Here is a 20355-nt window from a genome sequence, read left to right on the forward strand (position 1 = left end):
CAAGATCAAGGAACCCTTTATTAATGACAGAGACTCCGAGGACAAAATCTTGAACTGAGCCCCAACCCTGCCAACCTGCCCTGGAACTAATGCTAAACCAATACCGTCCGTGGATTTGATATCCATTCCAAACAGGCCCTGAAACTGCTCCCAATCGAAAACCTATCCTGACACTGATCACTACCAGTCTTGAAACAGATTCGGAAATCATATTGTTCCTGGAACTGATCCTCAACTCCATACCAGTCCTGGAATATATACCAAATCCACACCGGTTTTGCCACAATTCCTAAACCCATTCCAAACTTGGAACTGGTACCAATCCTATACCAGTCTTCGAACTGATTTTGATCTCGTCCTGGAACTGATGCCACACCCTGAACAGTCCTGAAATTGATCTTGAATCCATACCGATCATGGAACTGATCTAATTACCCCCAAGTTCGCAAAAATATGGAGTCAACTCCGATCCTACACCGATAATTTCGGAACCGAAGGTAGTTCCGTCCAGCATTACCTGGAGTAGTTCGGAAACATCTGGAGTCGTTCGGGATCGTCCAAAGTCGTCCGAAGTCGCTCGGAGTCGGAGTCGTCTGCAAGTCTCCGGAGTTGCCCGGAGTCACTTTGAGTCATTCGGAGTCCGAGCCGTCCGGAGTCGCAGGGAGTCGGAGTCGTCCTCAGTTGTCCGGAGTCGTCCGGAGTTGGCCTTCGAGACAAAGGCATGTATACGAAAAGCACGCGCAAAGTGATAGACAAAAAAACACAACGAAATGAAATGCCTACTCACAAGCACATTGCACTAGACCGCTCCAGTTGACTCCGACCGACACCGATTCCGGTCGTTTCCGATCGAGTCATCGCACTGATCCTAATCCCTGTAACGGATACAGGTCCGGGAGCTGATCCAGAGTCGATTCGGGTCCTGCTTCTAATCTCGAACCCATAAGGTTCCGACGGTAAGAAACACTCACCAGGCTTTTCGGATTTGTTCTGATTTGTTCTGAAATTGCTTCATTTTTTTTAACATAGATATGCCTCGCCGCTGGAACGGATCGCAAACATGTCCCGGTTCAGAAATAGATACAGTACGCACTCTAAATCTGAAACTGATTCTACTATCGTGCTGGTCAGGGATATTTGCGGTAATCTTTTCGCTTCCGTACCTTTCTCAATGGTCTCCACGGAATGTTATGGATTTAACTTCGTAGTTTGCATTCCTTTCCAGACGTTTCAACAAACTTATTTTTATCAAAATATGACCAAAAGAAAGGCTGATATTCCGGAAGAGTCAAGCTTATATTTGAAGAAACGTCACTTGCCTGTAGTTTAGATCTGGTAGCTTGTAACGGTTGGTGAAAATATGTTCGAGAATCTTTCGAAATTTTTCAGTCGTCGATTTCTATTGCTTACATCCGAAGTATTTGTTCGAAACAAAGCTCATGAGCAGAGACTTGTCCTTAACGTCTATGCCTTGGTAGTTTCGGAATTCTAATAAGTGATTTGATCTGGTTGCTGGAGGTACTGCTAATGATGAATAATGGTAATATAAAAACTCAAACGAATATTTCCATCCACAAGCTTACGTATATTGCAAACAAATCCGAATCACATCAAAAATCATTCTTTACAAGATGTGCCTTCTCCCTCAGCTGCTGTTCCTGCAAAGCCACCATCCGTTCTCCCTTCGATTTCTTCCCGATGCCTAGCTTGGGCAATCCACGGTTTAGCCCTTCCAGCAGCACACATGCCTTGCACGGCTGCTGGGACGAGACGAACCCGCACCGGCCGCACACCCCGCGGACAGGTTTCTTCACCGTGCCCTTGATTTGCAGCTGCTCGCCGGCATGAATAATGTCCATGATGGCCGATGGGCGCACCTTTTCCAGATCTTTCAAAAACGCCCGCGCATGGCCCCGGTACGCATTGGGAGCGAAGACACATTCGGTCGAAAAGTAGACCAGCTTCTTGAAGTGGGCGTACATCACGATCTCTTTCTCGTAGCTATACTTGAGCGGTTTCACCCGCGGGATCGTGTCCGCCTCTTTGGATCCCGTTTTGATATCGCAGCAGCGCCGCAATCGTGCCGTATCGCCGCGCAGGATGTTCATGATGACGGTTTCCGCAATGTCGTCCGCATTGTGGCCCGTAGCCACACAGTCGACCTCCATCAAGCGTGCACCACGATCAAGCGCCTGCCGGCGGAACACGCCGCAGAAGGTGCAATTGTTGCTGCGGCCTATCTCCGCCACTATGCGATCCATCATCCACCCGTACAGCTCCTGGTACGATAGTACGCGCAACGGCATGCCATAGTCGTCCCGGTTTTGGGCCACCGTTTTCAGGCTGTCGTCCCGGTACCCGGTGATTCCCTCGTCGATGGACAGCAGCACCAGATCTAGGCCGTAGTTGTAGCGCTTGTTCAACAGGTTCATCACGTGCGCCAGGACGGTGCTGTCCTTTCCGCCGCTGGCCGCTATCGCTACCTTTTCGCCCGGCCGGAACAGCTGCTCCTGCTGGATGGTGTTGTGTATTTCCGTCTCGAACGCAAGGAAGAAACATTCCTTGCAGAGCGTATCGCCCGTTTTTGGTCGCTGAAATATGAGGAATAAAAGTGAATATGATGGGTTTTTTGTATCTTTAAATGTACTTACCCGCATAAAAGCATTGCGACCACAGCTACTTCCACAGGGGACAGGCATTGTGCTGAGGAAAATCGAAGAAAAATCAATACTGAATTACGAACAAGCGTGCAGCTTGTTGTTGTTTACATTACAGTCACCTACACATAAGAAGCACCGAGTGAGTTTCCTACCCCCTATGCAACGTGAAACTGTTTTTGTACTGCATTGAAATTTGAATTTGATTTCTTTAAAATAAGTTTTAGCTTTTCCAATGTAAAATAAATCCAAGTTTAGCTTGTTAAAATTACTCCTACTTAAGCTTTTCATCGATAAAACTGCCTTCTTACTATTAATTTGGGAAATGCTAGTTGACGTTCAACCCACGTTTGTCAACAACACCTAGCATGACGTTAAAGTGTCAAATATTGCTCACCGGGTGCGCAGACTGAACTGTCAATTCGCCGCTCACCTCGTGTTGAACAAACAACGTGCACGTTTTCAATGTGTTTCAAGTTGCGATAAATCCACGCGCCGTGTTAGCCTTTCGTTTTCGTTTGCTTTTGTGAAGTATTTTAGGATGGGCCGTAAAATAAATCTCGAGAGACCGAAAAAAGGACCTGGCCGAAAAGCCCGGAAACAGCCAGAGCCAGAGTTTCAGTTCAAAAAGGGCGAGGGTAAGTAGTTTGGGGACGGATGGTTCGCTAAGCGTAGGGCCCACCGGCCACCGATATTTACATCACATACCATTGATGGCAGCAGCACATGAGAAGTTCTCACACCCGGTCGCTTGATTTCAGATGAGGATTCCAACAAGAAGCTGTCCCGCCATCAAATCCAGCGGCTCAAGAAGCGCGAAATGCTAAAGCAAAAGCAGAAGGAAGAGAAGAAAACGAAAAAAGCGACCAAGAACGCGGCGAAAGTAGCCGCCGTACCGAACACGTTCGATCCGGCGGAAATTTTCAACATCGAAAAGAGCCGACAGAAGTACCAGCAACTGGGCCAAAAGAACAAAACGCCACAGCCCGTCGCAACCAATGGCCATCAGAATGGCAGTGCGAAGAAGGGTCGTAACTTGTTCGATAGCGATAATGAAATGGATGAGGAAGAGCAAAAGGCAGCCGTCGGGAAGAAGGTACAGGTGACGAAAAGCCAAATGAAGAAGTTTCTCCAACGAGCGGAATCGGAAGATGAGAGCGATTCGGAGGAAGAGGAGATGGACAGCGATGTAGAAGAGGAAGATGATGAGGAGGCGGAGAGCGTCGAGGGCGAGGAAGATGATTACGAAGATGAGGATGTTGGCGAAGAGCTGGACGACGAAGAGGAGGACGATGAGATGGGCGCAGAAGAAGATTATGAGGACGACGATGATGATGATGAGGATGATGAGGATGATGAAGATGAAGATGAAGATGAAGATGAAGATGACGATGATGAAGACGATGAGGATGGCGATATGCTGCCGATTGAGGCGGCCAACAAGAAGCTGAAGAAACGGATGGAGCGGGAGCAGAAGGAAGCTGACGCCGAAATGGCCGAAGCCGCGGTTAACCGCGAACGCTTTGCCTTCCCGACCGAGGAAGAGCTGGCGCAAACGACCAGCCTGCAGGACGTGAACATGCGTATCAAGGACGTGGTGGGCGTACTGTCGGACTTTGCGGCGAATCGCGATCCTAATCGCTCCCGCTGCGAGTACATCGACCTGCTGCGAAAGGATCTCTGTCTGTACTACTCGTACAACGACTTTTTCATGGGCCTGCTGATGGAAATCTTCTCGCCGAACGAGCTGCTGGAGTTTCTCGAAGCGTCGGAAATTCAACGCCCCGTGACGATCCGCACGAACAGTCTGAAGACTCGGCGTCGCGATTTAGCCCAGGCGCTGATCAATCGCGGCATAAATCTGGACCCGATCGGGAAGTGGTCGAAGGAGGGCTTGGTGGTGTACACATCACAAGTGCCACTGGGAGCCACGCCGGAGTATCTTGCCGGCCACTATATGCTGCAGGGTGGCTCCAGCATGCTGCCCGTAATGGCCCTGGCGCCGGAGGAAAACGAACGCATTCTCGATATGTGCGCTGCGCCGGGCGGCAAGAGCTCCCACATTGCCGCGCTGATGAAGAACACGGGCGTGCTGTTTGTGAACGATGCAAACAAGGAGCGGCTGCACGCGGTGTTGGGCAACTTCCATCGGCTCGGCATACAGAACGCAGTCATCACCTGTATGGACGGTATCAAGTATGGCAACATCATGAAGGGCTTCGACCGCGTGCTGCTCGATGCGCCCTGCACCGGCTCGGGCGTCATCTCGAAGGACCCGAGCGTGAAGGCCACGAAGAATGAGATCGATGTGCAGCGGTGCTTCAACTTGCAGCGGCGTCTGCTGCTGACCGCGATCGATTGCCTGTCGGCCAGCTCGCCGACCGGTGGCTACCTGGTGTACTCCACCTGCTCCATCCTGCCGCAGGAAAACGAATGGGTGATTGATTTCGCGCTGAAACGGCGCAACGTGCGCCTGGTGCCGACGGGGCTCGACTTCGGTGTCGAGGGCATGACCAACTTCGGGGCGCACCGGTTTCATCCGACGATGAAGCTAACGCGTCGCTTCTATCCCCACACCCACAATCTGGACGGGTTCTTCGTGGCGAAGCTGCAGAAATTCTCCGACGCCATACCGAAGAGCGTGGACGGTGAGCCGGAGGCGGAGGATGAAGTGGAGGAAGAGCCGGAGGAGGAAATGAAGCTGCCGAAGAAGATCGACAAGCGCGACTGGTACTACCAGGACATTATCGACGAGCGCAAGGCACAGCGGGAGGACAAAAACAAGAACCACGTCGTGACGGTGTTCCAGAAGCCAGCGAACGTTAAGAAGGGACCGAAAAAGCCCAAACAACCACAGCCGAGTGCTGGGGAAAGGGAGCAAAAGCCACAAAAGCAGGCAAACGAAGATCCTAAGCAGCCAGCAACGAACGGCAGCAGCAACAGCAGCAGCAGCAGCAGCAGCAAGCAGCGTCAACCGGCACCGAGAAGCAAGACCGAACAACGGGAAGCGGAAGAGGCGTTGCGTTTGAAGAAGAAGCTCAAACAAGTGCAGACTAAGAATGGCAAAGCTGGCCCAGGGGGTAAGAAGAATGGCGAGAAGAAGAAGATGGTGCAGGGGGTGAAAAAGGGTGCGTTTAAAAGTAAGGTGGGGAAAATGAGAACGGCTAAGTAGTAACGGTCGAGCGAATGTAATTAGATTTATTCACCCTACTTGTTTATTGGCTTATTCCTTTGGTGGGAATACAATAAAATTAATTCTAATGAACCTAATGTACAACGATTTATATTTGTGTGCTGTTGTTTACGACACTTTTGTATGTAAATATGATTTTAAGTAATTATTTAACTCGACCAAATAGTAACCTTCTAGTAAAGGATGTAATGTAACATTATCCACTTTTTCTAGCAATAACTCCACGAGTAGTCCTATAGTCACAACTTCATTTACCATACTAAATATCGTATTTTGCGTTGTTTATTTCAAATGATGTACGAGCCCAGTGCAATCACCTAAACACGTGTTGAAGCGCCATCCTTTCACGCATGCATTCTACAAAAAGGGCGTTAACACGAAACCCTCCGCTCTCTCCCTAGTTGAGTTTTCATTTGCTCATTCTCACCAGCGCTTCTCTCTCTCTCTCACACACACATACACTGACACAATCGGAGTAAACAATCAATCCCGGATGTGAAGAAAACTCTCCTTTAAGGACAAGGGCACGAAAACTCTTCCCTCACTAGCAATTTCACCCGATTTGATCCGAAAAACGAATGCGACCACCACATCACACATTTTCTCACTTGAGTGCTCGCTCATGTTTGTGCAGTAACTGTGTCTTCTCCAAATTTATTAGCTCGCCACACTACTCGTCTTGATAGTTGAGCTGCCGAGGTACACCGTTGGAAATAGTTTTCCTGCGCTACACAGGACGCAAGGACGCCAACGACACGCCGTCAAAGCCTTTCCACCCACAGCGGTATCAACAAAACCACGCGATAGCCACGCGGACGCCTGCTTAAAAGGAATACGCAACGTATGAAAGAATTAGTTCCACGTTCACACACGTTTGGTGAGAAGGCAGTTCAATTATTTAAGCCCTCAACGGGGAGGGGTTCCCCATCGTCAAGAAGTATCCGAAGGTTGTTGCATTATTGAATCGAAATATTTCCCGTCATACAACCCAAAACTTAGGAGTTTCTACGCAAAGGGAGGATTTTTTGGGTATGTGTGTTGTTTCTCAAAGGGCTAACGAACATCGTTTTTTTTGGGGGGCAAGTGTAATTGAATTTGAAGCTGTTCAAATGAGGGTTTCTGCACCTCCGCCGTTACCAGTGGACAGTAACAGTTGTGTCGATAGTGTGTGTGGTTCTTTTTTTGCCCTTCATTCTAAAGTTTATTCGGCAATCGACAGGTGAAAAACGAACGCAACGGTTTAGCTGCACTTAGAACGCTCCGTACCTTGCCCCCACCATCTTGCAGCTTGTTAAACCCAACTTCCCGCTCTCAAGTGTTTGCGCGTTCATCTGTGCTTCTGATGTGTGTTTTCTTCCCTGGGCCCCATGTGCACCACACTCGAAGTAACGGCCGTTTGAATAATTTAAAAGCAAAAGTAAATAAACCTCAACCAAAGTAGCCATCGCCGCAGCATCTCCATTCGATACGGGCCCTTGCTCTCGCGAGCTTTCCAACTCTCCAGTGGTGTTTTTCCGCGTTCGTTGTTATGCTCCTGCTTCACAGCATCTCTTCCACGGTTCTTCGGTAACATTTGCTGGAGTAACACTCCCGCGTGAAGCTAGAGCGTGCCAGTGCGTGTGGAAGAGATGATTCCTCTCCCGCTCACAAAGCCACACACATACACACACATGTGCGGAAAAGTGATTTTCTCTGGTGTAGCACTTTGCACTCACGGCTTTTTTGGGCAGCTTTTCCGCCCTTCCCGAGAGCAGCAAAAGGGAGTAGCAGCATCACAGCACTGGTACGCATCTCCACGGGCCACCCAGGTAGTGTGTAGTGACACGGTTTTTACTGTGATTTATTAAGCAAAATCAACAAATTGCTGCTGGTGCTATTGTGCTGCTGGTGTTGCTGGACGTTGCCCCACCATCGAATACGGTCGAGTTTTCCCGCGCGCGTGTGTTACTGCTTTCATCCGCGTTCGGGCAGGGTTTGTCCCAAAACGCTCCTGGCGACTGGCTTGCTTGTGCTACGCAGCAGGAATTGAGTGAGATAAACAAAGCAGTGAAGTAGTTCCTTTTTTCCGGATGCCACTCCCGGCTGCTCCCGGGCAGGCCTGATATATCGATTGGCGCGCAATACAGCCGCGGCCCTAGAAAGGGGGGTTTCTCGCCGCGCCCTTGGTTACTGATTCGAATCGAGAAGTTTGTTCTCGAGTGCATTTTTGGTGCACAGCACCTAGTGAGCCTCTTGGTGTGTTCGATGTGCAAGAAACAAGACGAAGCTAAGGACAAAGACGGGTGGTCGCGACCCTTGCTTACTGCAACTCCGCTGCAACGCCAAGCCCGGGACAGTTCCAGTCCGCTTTTGCAGGTTGCATTTGCATACTTCCTGCTCTCTCTCTCTCTCGCTCTCTGTTTCTGGTGTGCGCTTCAATTTGCTCTTTCACTCTCGAAGGCTCGTGCTTAGCCCACTCTCGAGCCTGCTCTGCTAACAGCAGCATGAAATCTAGCACATCTAGTGGATGAAGAAATTTAAATTAAATTTATCTTGTCCCGGAATGATAAGAAGATGTACCTGTGAAGATGTGCCTTCACCTTCCGTCACTCACACACACACACGCGCGCGCGTATATCATAAAGAGATTGCAAGATTTCAAGATTACGACATCTTTCCCCGACATCTGTAGCAAGTGTTTGCTTCGTTTGTTTCTTACAGGCGCACGCTTTATCACAGCAAATCGACCATCGACCAAACCCAGTTCGGATCCATCACCAGCATCGCCGCAGTGTGTGATATCCATCCCGACCCCAGTGTTCCCGAGAAACGAACGCAGTCTGCCAAACCGCCGATTCCGCTTTCCCGTTGAGACGTGTGCCACTACAAAACCGCCAAAATAAAGCTCAAAATGGACGGATCCTCGGTGAGCCCCCTGCCCTGTGAGGCTCCGCTAGCGATGATGGAGAGCGAGAAAACGCCACCGAGAAGTCCGAGCCAGCATGATATGCCACCGCCGCCGGACGAAAAGTAAGTTAAGATATTTGAAACTTTCTGAGTTAAGCAACGTCATCATCCAGTCAGATATACGCCTTTTTTCTAATGACCTCGGAGTTATTCGCATATCTGTTAGTGTGGTAGTGCTGTTAGAAGTAGTTGCTACCTACTGGAGACCTCTTGTTCGAGCTCTTGTTCGAATTTGACGCAACAACCATAGAGTCCGGGGGTCAAAGGTTGTATCTCCTAAACCCATTTAAGGACTTAATTAGGCAGAGACTGAGTGTTGTTATCCACAATTAACACGAAAAATATGTCCTGCATATGTGCAAGGTTGTGTGATTTAAACCCATGACAAACACGCTGTGTTGTAAGGTGTATACGACGCTTGACGAGTGTATCACGGGACCAAACCACAGTCACGCACGCATAAGCTAAACCTCTTAGACAGGAACTACTTGGAGATATTCCGAGCCGCATTCGACAACATCGTACAAAGATCGTGTAAGTGGGTAGAGCTTCTTCATTCAATAATCATAAATTGAGTCGGGTACAGACGGGTACGGGCTTCCTGCCACTCATCGAGACACCGATTGCAGCATCCCAATTATGATCGTACGCTGCCAGATTAGCCAGTCCCGAGATTCACCTTCTGTGTCGTCGTGAACCGTGCTCCTCTTTCTCTTTGGGTATGGTCAAGAAAGAAGTTTGTCGCTCTTTTAGTTTTTAAACAGAATTCTTTTTGAAATGTTATATAAACATTACAAACAAGTTTGTTCAGTGTTGGAACTTTTTTTAAAATTATTTATAAATAGTTACTTCGTTACTAAAAAATAAATAGAAAGTTTTTAAAAGATCAGTTTTATGCATCTGTACAGTGTTAAGAATACTCGGATCAAAATTTAGTTTATTAAAATATTTAGAAATCATAATTTTTTGTATCAAAACGTCTGCAAACTTGTGTATTTTGACAAATTTTATGTTTGGGCGTATAATTTTATGTATTTTGTGGGGAAACCCCTTTTTTGAATTCTATGTTATTTAGCGTTTTGCGCATTTGGATCAATGAAATAATGAAATAATGAGATTACAAGCATTTTGACACATGACGCTACCACGATTTGTTGGCCTTTCGATTGTTATCACAAAACATATTTTTGAAGAAATCACATTTCAATGATTGATGGCAGCGCTTATGAGTGTCATAAAATCGAAATCATCCTATATTATGAGATCAGAAGAAGAAATTGTATTGCATCTTGCAAGTTGAACGATTTGACGTTGAAAGACTTGCATTATGGTTTGTGTCATTTGATTTGTATAAATGTAAATAAGAAATTAAACACCTACCCTACATAACTAAACTTATTCAATGTTACACATCTAAAAAACCGTACCTATGCATAACCTATTTGTAACATACTTATCATATATATCTAACAAACTAGTTTCAACCTCTTAGTGTAACATTGTATTGGTTACTTTAAATACAAACGTATATACGATTTTATACATATTCACATTCACAGTTTGGTTTATCGATCTTCCAAAATATTCCCAAATGTATGTCTCTGAATACAATGAACAACTGTGTAGTTGAAGCTCAATGAAATTATTTATCACTAAAGTACGTGAATGGTATCGAGAAGCAATATTTTTCTTCATTATTTTGACTGCGGTCACGCGGGCCTTGGGCAGACCTATGGGGGCATCTAGTAAGGTTAACCTCCGTTGCACAAATACAATCACACAATACTGATCTGGGCGGGATTCGATGGAGAGCCTGCGATTAAAACAAATATAACCGTTCACGAAAACCTAATCCCCAAACCTTCGCAGGTGTTTTAAATTGCCATCAAACTGCTTGTCCAAATTAGACCTAAACAAAACAACAAAAGCATCCACACTCCCTAGAGCGATTTAAAAGATGTTCCATTTTATGAGCTCTCTAATTGCATTTACACGCTTCCGTCAACAGCGTGTGGCCCCGGGTCCGCTAAATGTTCGGTGCAACAGTGTCCCATTAAACCGACCAAACCCCGATCCCCGTCCCGCTGCACCCGGAGCCAAAAAAAACCTTCCAACCAACGAAGGGAGAGACAGACCAGAGAGCCCTTTTCAGGGAGAGAAGAAACTATATCGTTTCGACTCTTGCCAGCCGAACGGCCACATTTAAGAGATCGAGAGCATTAGAGAGTCTCGCGATCGCTTCATGGGATGCGATCCTCCACCCCTTCCAAGTTTTGAGAAAAGAGAATTAGAGAGCCAAGATGTGAGCGTTTCTAGTAGCGAGATGGTGGCCGTGGTGGTGATGGTGGTGGTGATAAAACGTTACTGGCGCAGATTGAATAGTCCGTCAGTCTGGCTGGAGATGCTGATCACATTTGCAACGCTGCAACGCTGACGCGCACGGGCACGGGCTTTCACGGGTCGCGGTTTTTTCCTTCTTATGTTTTCCTCCGTATTTGCCTAAACGACGTACACAGTGAACACAGTCGCGAGCTGAAGGTGCTTTCCTAGTGTACCGTGTGTGTGTGTGTACTGTGTGGGGGCTGAATCATCGAATCGAGTTGCTCTTTTTTCTCGTTCAGTCTGATCAGAAATAGCTAGCGAAATAGTTCAAACGGTCGGTAGACTGTTCCGTGTTGAAAGTGTCCGTAGAAGCGTATTGGCACGCTTTTACCTGTGGTTTAGTGAGAAATTTTCTGTGTTTCTGTGTTCTATTGCCGTGAGTTTGTGTGTGTGGTTGTGTTTGCTTGCCCCGCCAACAACATGCCGCGAAATTCCACCACCACCGGAGGGTAAGGCGGTTATTATCTTCCCGATGGCAGTAACAATTTACTGTCCGTCACGTGTCGCGCGCTTACCTGTAACTATGATGTGGTCATTCCCTCGTGACCTCTAACCCAACCCATCCCTACTAACCGACCATCCCGCACCGGGGGCAGCTTAATTGAAAAATGATGCAGCAAATACACGGGAAAATGTAAAATCAATACTCCATCCACGTGCGAGTAGTTGCTCCAACCACTCCCAACTATTGATTTGTTTTGCCCGGCTCTCGAGTATATTAGTTTCCTGGTTTTGGTTTTTTATTGTTCGTACCCGTGATGCGTGATTTTGTTGCGCGTTAGCGATTGCCAGAGAAAATTCAAATGCCCAATCGAGCCAACCACAAAGCAGCAGGCCGGATCTTCCTCTTTTCGGTGAGCGTGGCGAAACCGATTCACATCGATCAATCGATCGAACGGTTTGAAACACAGGGAAGTGTTGACGTGAAGGTGGTTGAGGAACAGGGGGGTAATTTTCCAGCTACCAGGTGTTTGCGCGCGCGAATCGATCAATGCGAGCGGCCGGGGTCGGAAGAGAGTGCTGGCTGGCAGCCAGCCGGCCGGAGGGGTCGGTTTGATAGCAAAAAGAAAGTGAAAATAAACCTGCCATACCGATCCGGTCGTGTGGAGAGTGTGCCCGGAGGGAAAGCCGCAAGGAAAACACATTCAAATCCGTGCCTACCACCTTCCCTCCTTCGTGCGCTTGTTTTTTTATGTGAGAGAGGCCGGCTCCGGACCGCAAGCACACCGCACGTTTGGACCGATCATAGAAGCTCCCCCCCCCCCCCAATTCTCCACCTCCTCTCCCAGTTCACTCTACAGGTGGGAATGAAATGGCTCCCTTTACAAAACATAAATTGCCCGTGCGAAGAAACGAGAGAAAGACTTGAGCAACCAAGGTGTGCGTGTGCGCTCTGTGGGGAAGATTGTGGGGACGAGGGGAAGCTGGAGCTTCGTGTAAACAAGTTTGATTTTCCACCCACCCACCCGCTTGGTGGCGGGAACACTAGAAGCAATAGACGCGATGCAGGTTCAGATTGCGCACCGACACGATGCGCCACTCGACGGCAACCGCAACCACTGCAGCACGTGTGTGTGTGTGTGTGTGTGTGCGCGTGCACGGTGGATCACTAGCAAGGGTTAAAGAGAAAGGGCTCGTTGAAGGTGAGAGGAAAAGAGGAGCAAAACGAGAGGAAGGTTACTTTCACTCTCGTACACTGCGAACGAACGAACGAGTTCCCTCAAGATCTTGAAACTTTTGAGCAGGCTTTCGAGCTGGTAGAGCCCTCTGGCAGCGCTGCAGTGCCTTGTGCCTGTGAGGGCAAGGAACTCTGGCCAAGCTTTGCTTCCTAGGTGGACGCCAACCTGCCCGCAGGCCGCCGGGCAACATTCAAATCAAGCAATTAATATGCATGCAAGGGACGGGCGAGAAAGGGAGGCGAATCGAATGATACAATCAGGAAGAAAAGGGGATGGCTTCTCTGCTGGAAAATGCGCGCAAGGTTAGCGTTGGCAGTTGGCTATGACCATGGCCGGGAAAAGCGAACGCATTCGATGGCTGCTTGATTGCATTCCTGTTTTTGAGTTAGTTTTAGCATTTAAATTAATTCACTTCGGTATATCGGTTCGGTTCCTCTGTTTCTCGCTGTTGCATTATGCTGTTGCAACTATTTCTTCCGTTGTATATTCATGTAAAGCTTATCAAGGGGAGGGGGGGGGAATCACAAATTACTTCATAACAAAAACTCTTTGTAAAAGACCATTGCTCTTAAAACGCCACTATTTGCTAACTGCGGACAAATAAAACCAGCTGCTCCCGCAATGTCCCAAACCACCAAGCCGTGTGATCGTGTACGGCCAAGGATCGTAAATTAAAACAGCATGAAATTATCGCACGCTCGCACTGGGCCAGTCCGGGAGACGGGTGGAAACATAATGGTTTACGTTAAACATCACCCTGCTGCCAACCAAAAAAAAAGTGTCATAAACGGCGCCAGCTCCGAGGTGATGTCGTGATGTCCAGCCCATTCCCAGCGCAATGCGCAATCCGCTCTCGCGCGCCCCCCGCCAAAAGAAAAGATGAACGTACGCCGGCCGCACAGATAAACCCATGCCCATTGGGGTGATCTCTACCACAGCCACCCACCCACCGCCATGATCCACGCCCGTGTAGTTGATTGCTCGTTGCTTTAATTATCGTGTCATTTTATCACGCGCTAAAGCGTCCCACCCGCAGTCCGTCGGAGATGGATGGGCATCAAGTTTACATTGCCTATTTATGGTGTACCGACGGGGACAAAACGACCAAACAAACAGAGAAAAAACAGACACACACAGAAACACATCTCATTTAGCGTGTAACACTAGAAGTGTGTGTGTGTGTGTATGTGTGCGTGTTGGGAACTGGGAGTCAAACGGTCGCAGAATCGAGCCAAAAAACAAGTGGAGCTGCGGTTGAGAAATTGTTTAGGCTTGCAATCGCAATGAAGTCGAGTTGACGCACTGTTGGCGCGCGGACGACGCATCCACCCACTTGCGGGCCGTGCCTATTGGAACTCGTTAAATGAGCAGACCCCGGCCCCGGTCCTGGCGTCCCATCGCATCTCGCCTCGACCCGCTCGTCTCGACTTGCGCCCGGGGGCCAATTAACTAAATTGACCTCTTCGCGTCAACTGCGCGGCCAAGCACACAGCACGTCCGGGTGGTTGCGACGACGACGACGACCAAGTTGATTCACCACAGCAGGATGTCGCTCGTCCCCGCTCCCCCGTTGAACCCACATGATCTTGGGTTAGGTTTCCCTCTTGCTTCCAGATCGTGCCCGCGTTAGGAAGCTGCGGGACATAGAAGACCATCATCATTGGGAGGACGTGTGGGCACGAGAACGAGAAGGATAGTAGAGCGAGAATAATGGCAAAGGTTGTTGGGGCAAGATTGAGATTATAAATTCATTCTCCTCACTAATCGTGTAACTCAATTACCAACTGCCCTTAGGATCGTCCCGCAGGCCATCCCTAACCTTCCCTGCTTGCTTTCTATTTCTACAGGCGATACGACGACGATGACGATCGCGTCTGGAACTGTGGCGCATGGTTCGAGTACATACTGGTCGTGGTCGTCTCCTCGATCCTGCTGATCGCTGCCTCGGTGCTGACCATCTTCTGGACGATCTACTACCGGAAGGGCTTCAACATGGACGACCCGAAGCTGCAGTTCAACCTGCACCCGGTGCTCATGATCGGTGGCTACATCACGCTGTCCGGATTCTGTAAGCGTTTGCCTGTGCCGTCCGTGGACAATAGCTGGACCGAATGTTTCATGCATGTTCTTATCATTGTAGCCATCCTGCTGTACCGAATCTGTCGCTGCTGTTCGCACCTGATCGTCAAGCTGTGCCATACCTTCTTCCACGCCTGCTCGATCCCGTGCATAGTGATTGGCTTCATGGCCGTCTGGGATTCGCATAACCAGCAGCAGATTCCGAACTTCTACTCGCTGCACTCCTGGCTGGGCATGATTACGATGGGACTGTTTGCGCTGCAGTTTGTGCTGGGCTTCTTCAGGTGGGTGTCTAGTAGGAGTAAGTGCTCCTAGCTGGTAGGTGAAGCAAATTTGGATATCAATATCTTCGATTCAAAATTCATCAAATTGAAAGAGTTTTAAATTTGAATCCATCAATATGTAAATCATCATCAATCTCGAAAGATATATAAATCTTTAAAGATTCGTTGGATGTCTATAAGAATTATTAGTCAAAATTCTTTATAGACTTATGATTCACTCGTTAAAGGTTTTTCCTTTGTTTCTCCACTGCTCTGGATCTTTGAATCGCTCCATCATCCGAAGATCACATATCAACGTGTGTGATAGATACTTCAAATGTTAACTCTTTAGAGATTCTTTAGCGGTTCACGAATCTTTGAAGAACGAAATAAGTCTTGAAACAAGAATCTTTGGTGATTCGATTCGATATCCAAAGAACTTTTCATTGAAAAGAATCGAGTGAGGAAGATTAATAAACCTACGTATTTATTGATTTATTTAATTATTTATTTATTTATCTATTGATTCTTGATTAAGGACCTGGTTTCCAACCTGGCCTACAAACATCACTTAAAATCAAAGGACCCATAACTAAGCGTTCTTATAATCTAGAAACGTGCTCTTCAACCTTTTATAGGACCACGAACCTCTTGTGTTTGAAAGTACATTTGCCGCGGCCCAAATATATAGGGCATATATTTTGTAAACTTTGTGTAAAGCTTTTTGATCAAACATATGCTTCAATATTATTCTAGACATGCCTATTGGAAATCTAATGTTGATTGTGGGAAAAATGAACGATTTGTAATGTAATAAGCTTTTCTTTAAAAAAAAATCAAATCTTTCACAGGTCCGCGGACCACAGGTTGGAGACCACAAATCTAGAGCAAAATGATCTTTTAAACATCTATCAAACACAATACTACTCAACTTCTAATCTCCTTTTTGTTTTGTCTTACTACAGCTTCCTGATTCTGCTGTGCTGCGAGAACGCTACTTACAAGTTCCGCTCCACCATGGTTCCGATTCATGCCAGCTTCGGTGTGGCCACGTTCATGCTGGCCATCGCTACCGCCGTCACCGGTCTGACCCAGAAGGCTCACTTTGAGCTTGGGTAAGTTTGGTTGCAATCTCCCACCCTTCCTCCCCTCCATACGCGAAACTAATACCTTGCTTTTGGCGTTTGCGTCTTTTTCAGTGAAAACTACTCACAAACCGTGGAGGAGGGCATCATTATGAACTCGATCGGAGTCATCCTGACCGGGCTGGGCATCATCATACCGTTCGCGGTACGACGCTCCAACTCGCCGGCCAACTGCAAGGTGTACGTCACCGAGCGTATCTAAAGCAAGCAATTTTTTTATAAGCTCAATCATAATATCTAAAGGCTAAGATGGAACGGCTGAAACAAACCGGTAACCACCCAAAACCCCAACGGTGGGGACTGCGAGCCGATTAAGAAATCAAATTCAAACGGTCGAAAACAAAGGTGCGCGCGTACGGCAGACGGCTGCAATGTCGTTTAATTTATGGATCGAATAGTTAATGACAAGAGGTATTTACGTACTTTAGTTTTACGACAGCGTACCCGGTACGGCATGCGGTGCGACGATTTGTTATGTTTATTTTAACCACCATTCCCGGCTACAGCCAGGAAAGGAATTGTTTTATTATCAACACGCGCACGTGCGTGTGGATGCGTGTGCGTATGTTTGTGTCTAATATATCTTTCCGATTGTTTGAATGCTGTGTTACGAGTGTGAAAAAAAGTCTAAAAAGAATGGCAACATTTTGTTGATCTAATAATGTTATTTATACAACTCCTTCCGCCGACTGGAGCGTTGATCTCGAGCGGCAATGTTTAGAATACGTTACGATCCACCTTCTCACCACATTGAACAGCACATCGAAGCAACAACACCCGAAAGTGTGACACATGAAAAGCAAAAAGAAAAAAAACAGTGGAAAAAGTTTTTAATCTGAAACGCATCAAAACCGCAACCGCGAATCGGTCGAACGAACGATTTTGCGTCAAACACGCACGTCAAGCGCGGGCGACCGAATCCATATACCATTTAATCACTAATATGATACAATTTCTTCAACAAAACCCCGCTCTCCCATATTCGTCAGCTAACCCAAGTAGGTGTACCGCCCAAGTCCACAAGTAGACGACTTGCGAACGCTAGGAAAGTTGTAGACGGCCAAGAAGAAATGATAGTAATTAAGCTAAATGAATCAAAATCATACACACAATCCCACGTAATTAAATGAAAAAAAATGAAGAAAAAAAAACACAATGTTAGTGCCAATGGTGTAAAACCCGCGCAGGATACTGTTTATAGAAATAATCTCCCTTTTCTCAGCGTGTTGTGTTTTACGTTTTGAACATTCTTTTACACTGTCTACATACATTCTCTATCCCTATCTCTCGTAACGCATAGCATTAGCTGAACCGAATATGATGAAACATTTGCTCATTTGAAGTGGACGGAATTGAACTTTACTATTTATCGAAAACGAGAATCAATCAAACCAAACGAACCATCGGGATTTCAACAATATAGCAAAACGAAAGATAAAAAGAGATAGTTTAGATAAATTTAAACCTCATCCCTCTCCCTCCCCTCTCTTTCTAATGTAATTCTAATACTTACGGAATGGGCGCGCTGATATACAGCGGCAGCCAGAAAATCGATTTTAGAGGGCGACCATTGAGTACGATCGAGTAGACAGATACAGAAGCAGGCAGAACAGAACAAAATTAACACAACAACAACAACAACAACAAACATATGCATATATTTAAAGAAACAAAAATGTGTGTTCAAACAAAAAAGTAACGTATAAATTATTAAAGGAAAGAGATGAAGAAGAAGCATATAACAACATACATACAAGGACAAGATAAAATGAATGTTTGTTGCGGAAACGTAACGGATGTGTCCAAAAGCATGAGTGTAATCAAGGAAAAAAACACAGCGCAATGAGGGGAAAATGGAGGATGATAATAAGCATACCGAGGTCCGAAGAATGAAGCGCTAGCTGCGTTGTAAGGGAAGGAAAAACCCACCAAGTTTTTTGCAAACATCTGCTCTTTACATAGACGTCGTGACAGCGTGGCACATCTTGCCACGCTCCGAGGGTGAAGTTACGGTAGCATTACATTACATTTCCACGAAAAACAACAAAAAAAAAACACTATATAGTGCGTACTACTACAGCCTAGTGAACGATGTAATCCAAAACAAAAAACAAAAATTTAAAGTCGTATTTACGTAGTTCAAAGAGAATTCCCTAAGAACCTAAAATTCGTCATGCTGCAACAAGCACCTACGCTAGGTGCTTGGGATGGTGTCACACTGTACTATTACGGTTACGGCACCGGCGTTGTTATTTGTTTCCTCGTTATGTTTGTCTTCGTTACGTTCCCCACAGGCCATAGGTGCGCGTTTGCATAGACCGCTACGCTAACGCCACCGAGATGGCAGACCAAACCACCTTTTACGATTATTATTATAAAGTAAAAAACAAATTACTTATAAATACAAAAAAGGATAAAGTCAGTGGAGTAAGCAATCAAACGATATAAGAATGAATTTACAACCTCCCAAAAAAGAAAAAAAGAAGAAGGCAACAGCAACATCCTACACCATCCGATCGAAAACAGTACAATGTATTTGAAAACCGCGTTTGTTAGAGGGCACGTATTTATGTATCTTCTCCGTGTGTACCTTTGTTGTGCCGTTCGAGCACACCCACATTAAATGCAATTCGCCCGGTACCCGGTGCTCCGCGGGGCGTGCTCAAAATTTGGTGTGCGAAACACTCTTTGAATATTTACATATATATTTGTCCGTTACTTAGCTTAAAACCTGCAATACAAACGTGGTCGGGGACGGAGGACGAGCGAAACCGGAAAGGGTACGATTGACGCATTAATTAATCTAACGCGAAAAAACCCATTTTTTATACACACATAGTATGATGCAAACCAAAATTTTTGCTATCGTCTCATTTCCTAGCAAAATGTTACAACATAACCAAGCTGTGGAAAACTCATTTCATACCATAAACACAAGTATATGTAAAAATAAATAAAACAAGATCTGTAGGGAAAATGCTGGTGCTCCTTGTGTTGTGATTTTTTTTTACCAAGGATATTAAAACATTTCATTTCATGTTGCATTATGAAAGAACATTATGATCGCATTGCTTTCTACAAATTATAAAAATATCACCGGGTTTACCTAGAGCTTCGTTCGTAGAAGCATTATTTTTCACGTGGCCATGGTCCTAGTTTTTACAAATAAGTTTGATTAACTCTTCACCAGACCAATATTATTGTTTCACTTTTCTTCAATCGTAATTCGCAAATCCATTCACAAATTGAAATTATTGGAGAATTTCTATGATTGTACGTGCTGTATGGGAGAATAATCATAACGTATTCATAACCAAATCAATTGATTTCGCTTACCGATAGATTCCTATCAAATTTAATTAGCTTAGTAACCCTTTTTTTATTCCGTAACAATTTTACACGAATGAGTGCAAAAAACGGGAGGGAATAAAGATGAAATGTTTAAAAATATTTTGATTTAGCTAAAATATGTTCATTCGCTAGGGATTATTACATGAAATGTGTGATAAAATATCATCAACCGACTCTATGTATAAAGCAAAGTCTTTCCCGAGTTACGCGAATAATGCGTTCCGGAGATATTCGCGTAGCTCGAATTTTCACGTAAGTTTTACAGCTCGGTATATCACGTTTTACAGCCAAAATATACTTGATTAATAATAATTATGATTAAATGAATAATTTTGGTTCATTTATGTAATATATTACTTATTTAAAGCAATTCGTGTTTGAAATTCGGTAATTTCTGTATTTTTGATGATTTTAAACTTTTGGAAAATTGCAAATTATTTTTCAATTGACAATTGATGAAGAAAATTGTACTGTTTTGACATATGAACCGCAAAAAATAAAAATTCGCGTAAATCGAGCGTAACTCGGGGAAAGACTGTACAAATTATGCTTTCTAGTCCTACTAATACTACGACCACTAAATATTTATATTTTTATTTCATATTTTTATATTAATATTTTTATATTTGTTATGTATTCTGCCACACCATACTCACTACA

The 20355-nt window shown here is 45.8% G+C and overlaps 3 protein-coding genes across 10 annotated transcripts; 2 read left to right on the forward strand and 1 right to left on the reverse strand.

The window, feature by feature from the left end:
- Positions 1-1564: 1564 nt before the first annotated feature.
- LOC121592524 (cytoplasmic tRNA 2-thiolation protein 1) lies at positions 1565-2976 on the reverse strand. The gene is made up of 3 exons (XM_041914029.1): positions 2784-2976; positions 2652-2703; positions 1565-2591 (listed from the first exon to the last, which is right to left on the reverse strand). The coding sequence occupies exons 2-3, from the start codon at positions 2697-2699 to the stop codon at positions 1611-1613; spliced, it is 1029 nt and encodes a 342-aa protein (XP_041769963.1). The 5' UTR covers positions 2700-2703; positions 2784-2976; the 3' UTR covers positions 1565-1610.
- Positions 2977-3070: 94 nt separating this feature from the next.
- LOC121591782 (25S rRNA (cytosine-C(5))-methyltransferase nop2) lies at positions 3071-6144 on the forward strand. Its single transcript, XM_041912719.1, has 2 exons — positions 3071-3295; positions 3419-6144. The coding sequence occupies exons 1-2, from the start codon at positions 3199-3201 to the stop codon at positions 5827-5829; spliced, it is 2508 nt and encodes an 835-aa protein (XP_041768653.1). The 5' UTR covers positions 3071-3198; the 3' UTR covers positions 5830-6144.
- Positions 6145-6443: 299 nt separating this feature from the next.
- On the forward strand, positions 6444-19079 carry LOC121591783 (plasma membrane ascorbate-dependent reductase CYBRD1). 8 transcript variants are annotated; one of them, XM_041912727.1, is made up of 6 exons: positions 6444-6727; positions 8551-8859; positions 14705-14925; positions 14998-15220; positions 16165-16314; positions 16399-19079. In XM_041912727.1, exons 2-6 carry the CDS (start codon positions 8741-8743, stop codon positions 16544-16546), a joined length of 861 nt encoding a protein of 286 aa, XP_041768661.1. In that variant the 5' UTR covers positions 6444-6727; positions 8551-8740; the 3' UTR covers positions 16547-19079. The 8 variants fall into 8 exon arrangements, with proteins under 8 accessions (XP_041768661.1, XP_041768655.1, XP_041768660.1 ...); XM_041912721.1 differs by lacking the exon at positions 6444-6727 and adding an exon at positions 6788-6879; XM_041912726.1 differs by lacking the exon at positions 6444-6727 and adding an exon at positions 7373-7661.
- Positions 19080-20355: the final 1276 nt, after the last annotated feature.

This window comes from Anopheles merus, chromosome 2L (genome assembly GCF_017562075.2).
Source record: "Anopheles merus strain MAF chromosome 2L, AmerM5.1, whole genome shotgun sequence".
NCBI classification, from domain to species: Eukaryota; Metazoa; Arthropoda; class Insecta; order Diptera; family Culicidae; genus Anopheles; species Anopheles merus.

Bases quoted from the DNA above. Each gene is read 5' to 3' on its own strand.
- LOC121591782 (XM_041912719.1), top strand. From the start codon at position 3,199: ATGGGCCGTAAAATAAATCTCGAGAGACCGAAAAAAGGACCTGGCCGA. The intron at 3,296-3,418 runs GTAAGTAGTTTG...GCTTGATTTCAG, and splicing joins TCAGTTCAAAAAGGGCGAGG to ATGAGGATTCCAACAAGAAG.
- LOC121592524 (XM_041914029.1), bottom strand. From the start codon at position 2,699: ATGCCTGTCCCCTGTGGAAGTAGCTGTGGTCGCAATGCTTTTATGCGG. The intron at 2,592-2,651 runs GTAAGTACATTT...CTCATATTTCAG, and splicing joins GTCGCAATGCTTTTATGCGG to CGACCAAAAACGGGCGATAC.
- LOC121591783 (XM_041912727.1), top strand. From the start codon at position 8,741: ATGGACGGATCCTCGGTGAGCCCCCTGCCCTGTGAGGCTCCGCTAGCG. The intron at 8,860-14,704 runs GTAAGTTAAGAT...CTATTTCTACAG, and splicing joins CCACCGCCGCCGGACGAAAA to GCGATACGACGACGATGACG. The intron at 15,221-16,164 runs GTGGGTGTCTAG...GTCTTACTACAG, and splicing joins TTTGTGCTGGGCTTCTTCAG to CTTCCTGATTCTGCTGTGCT.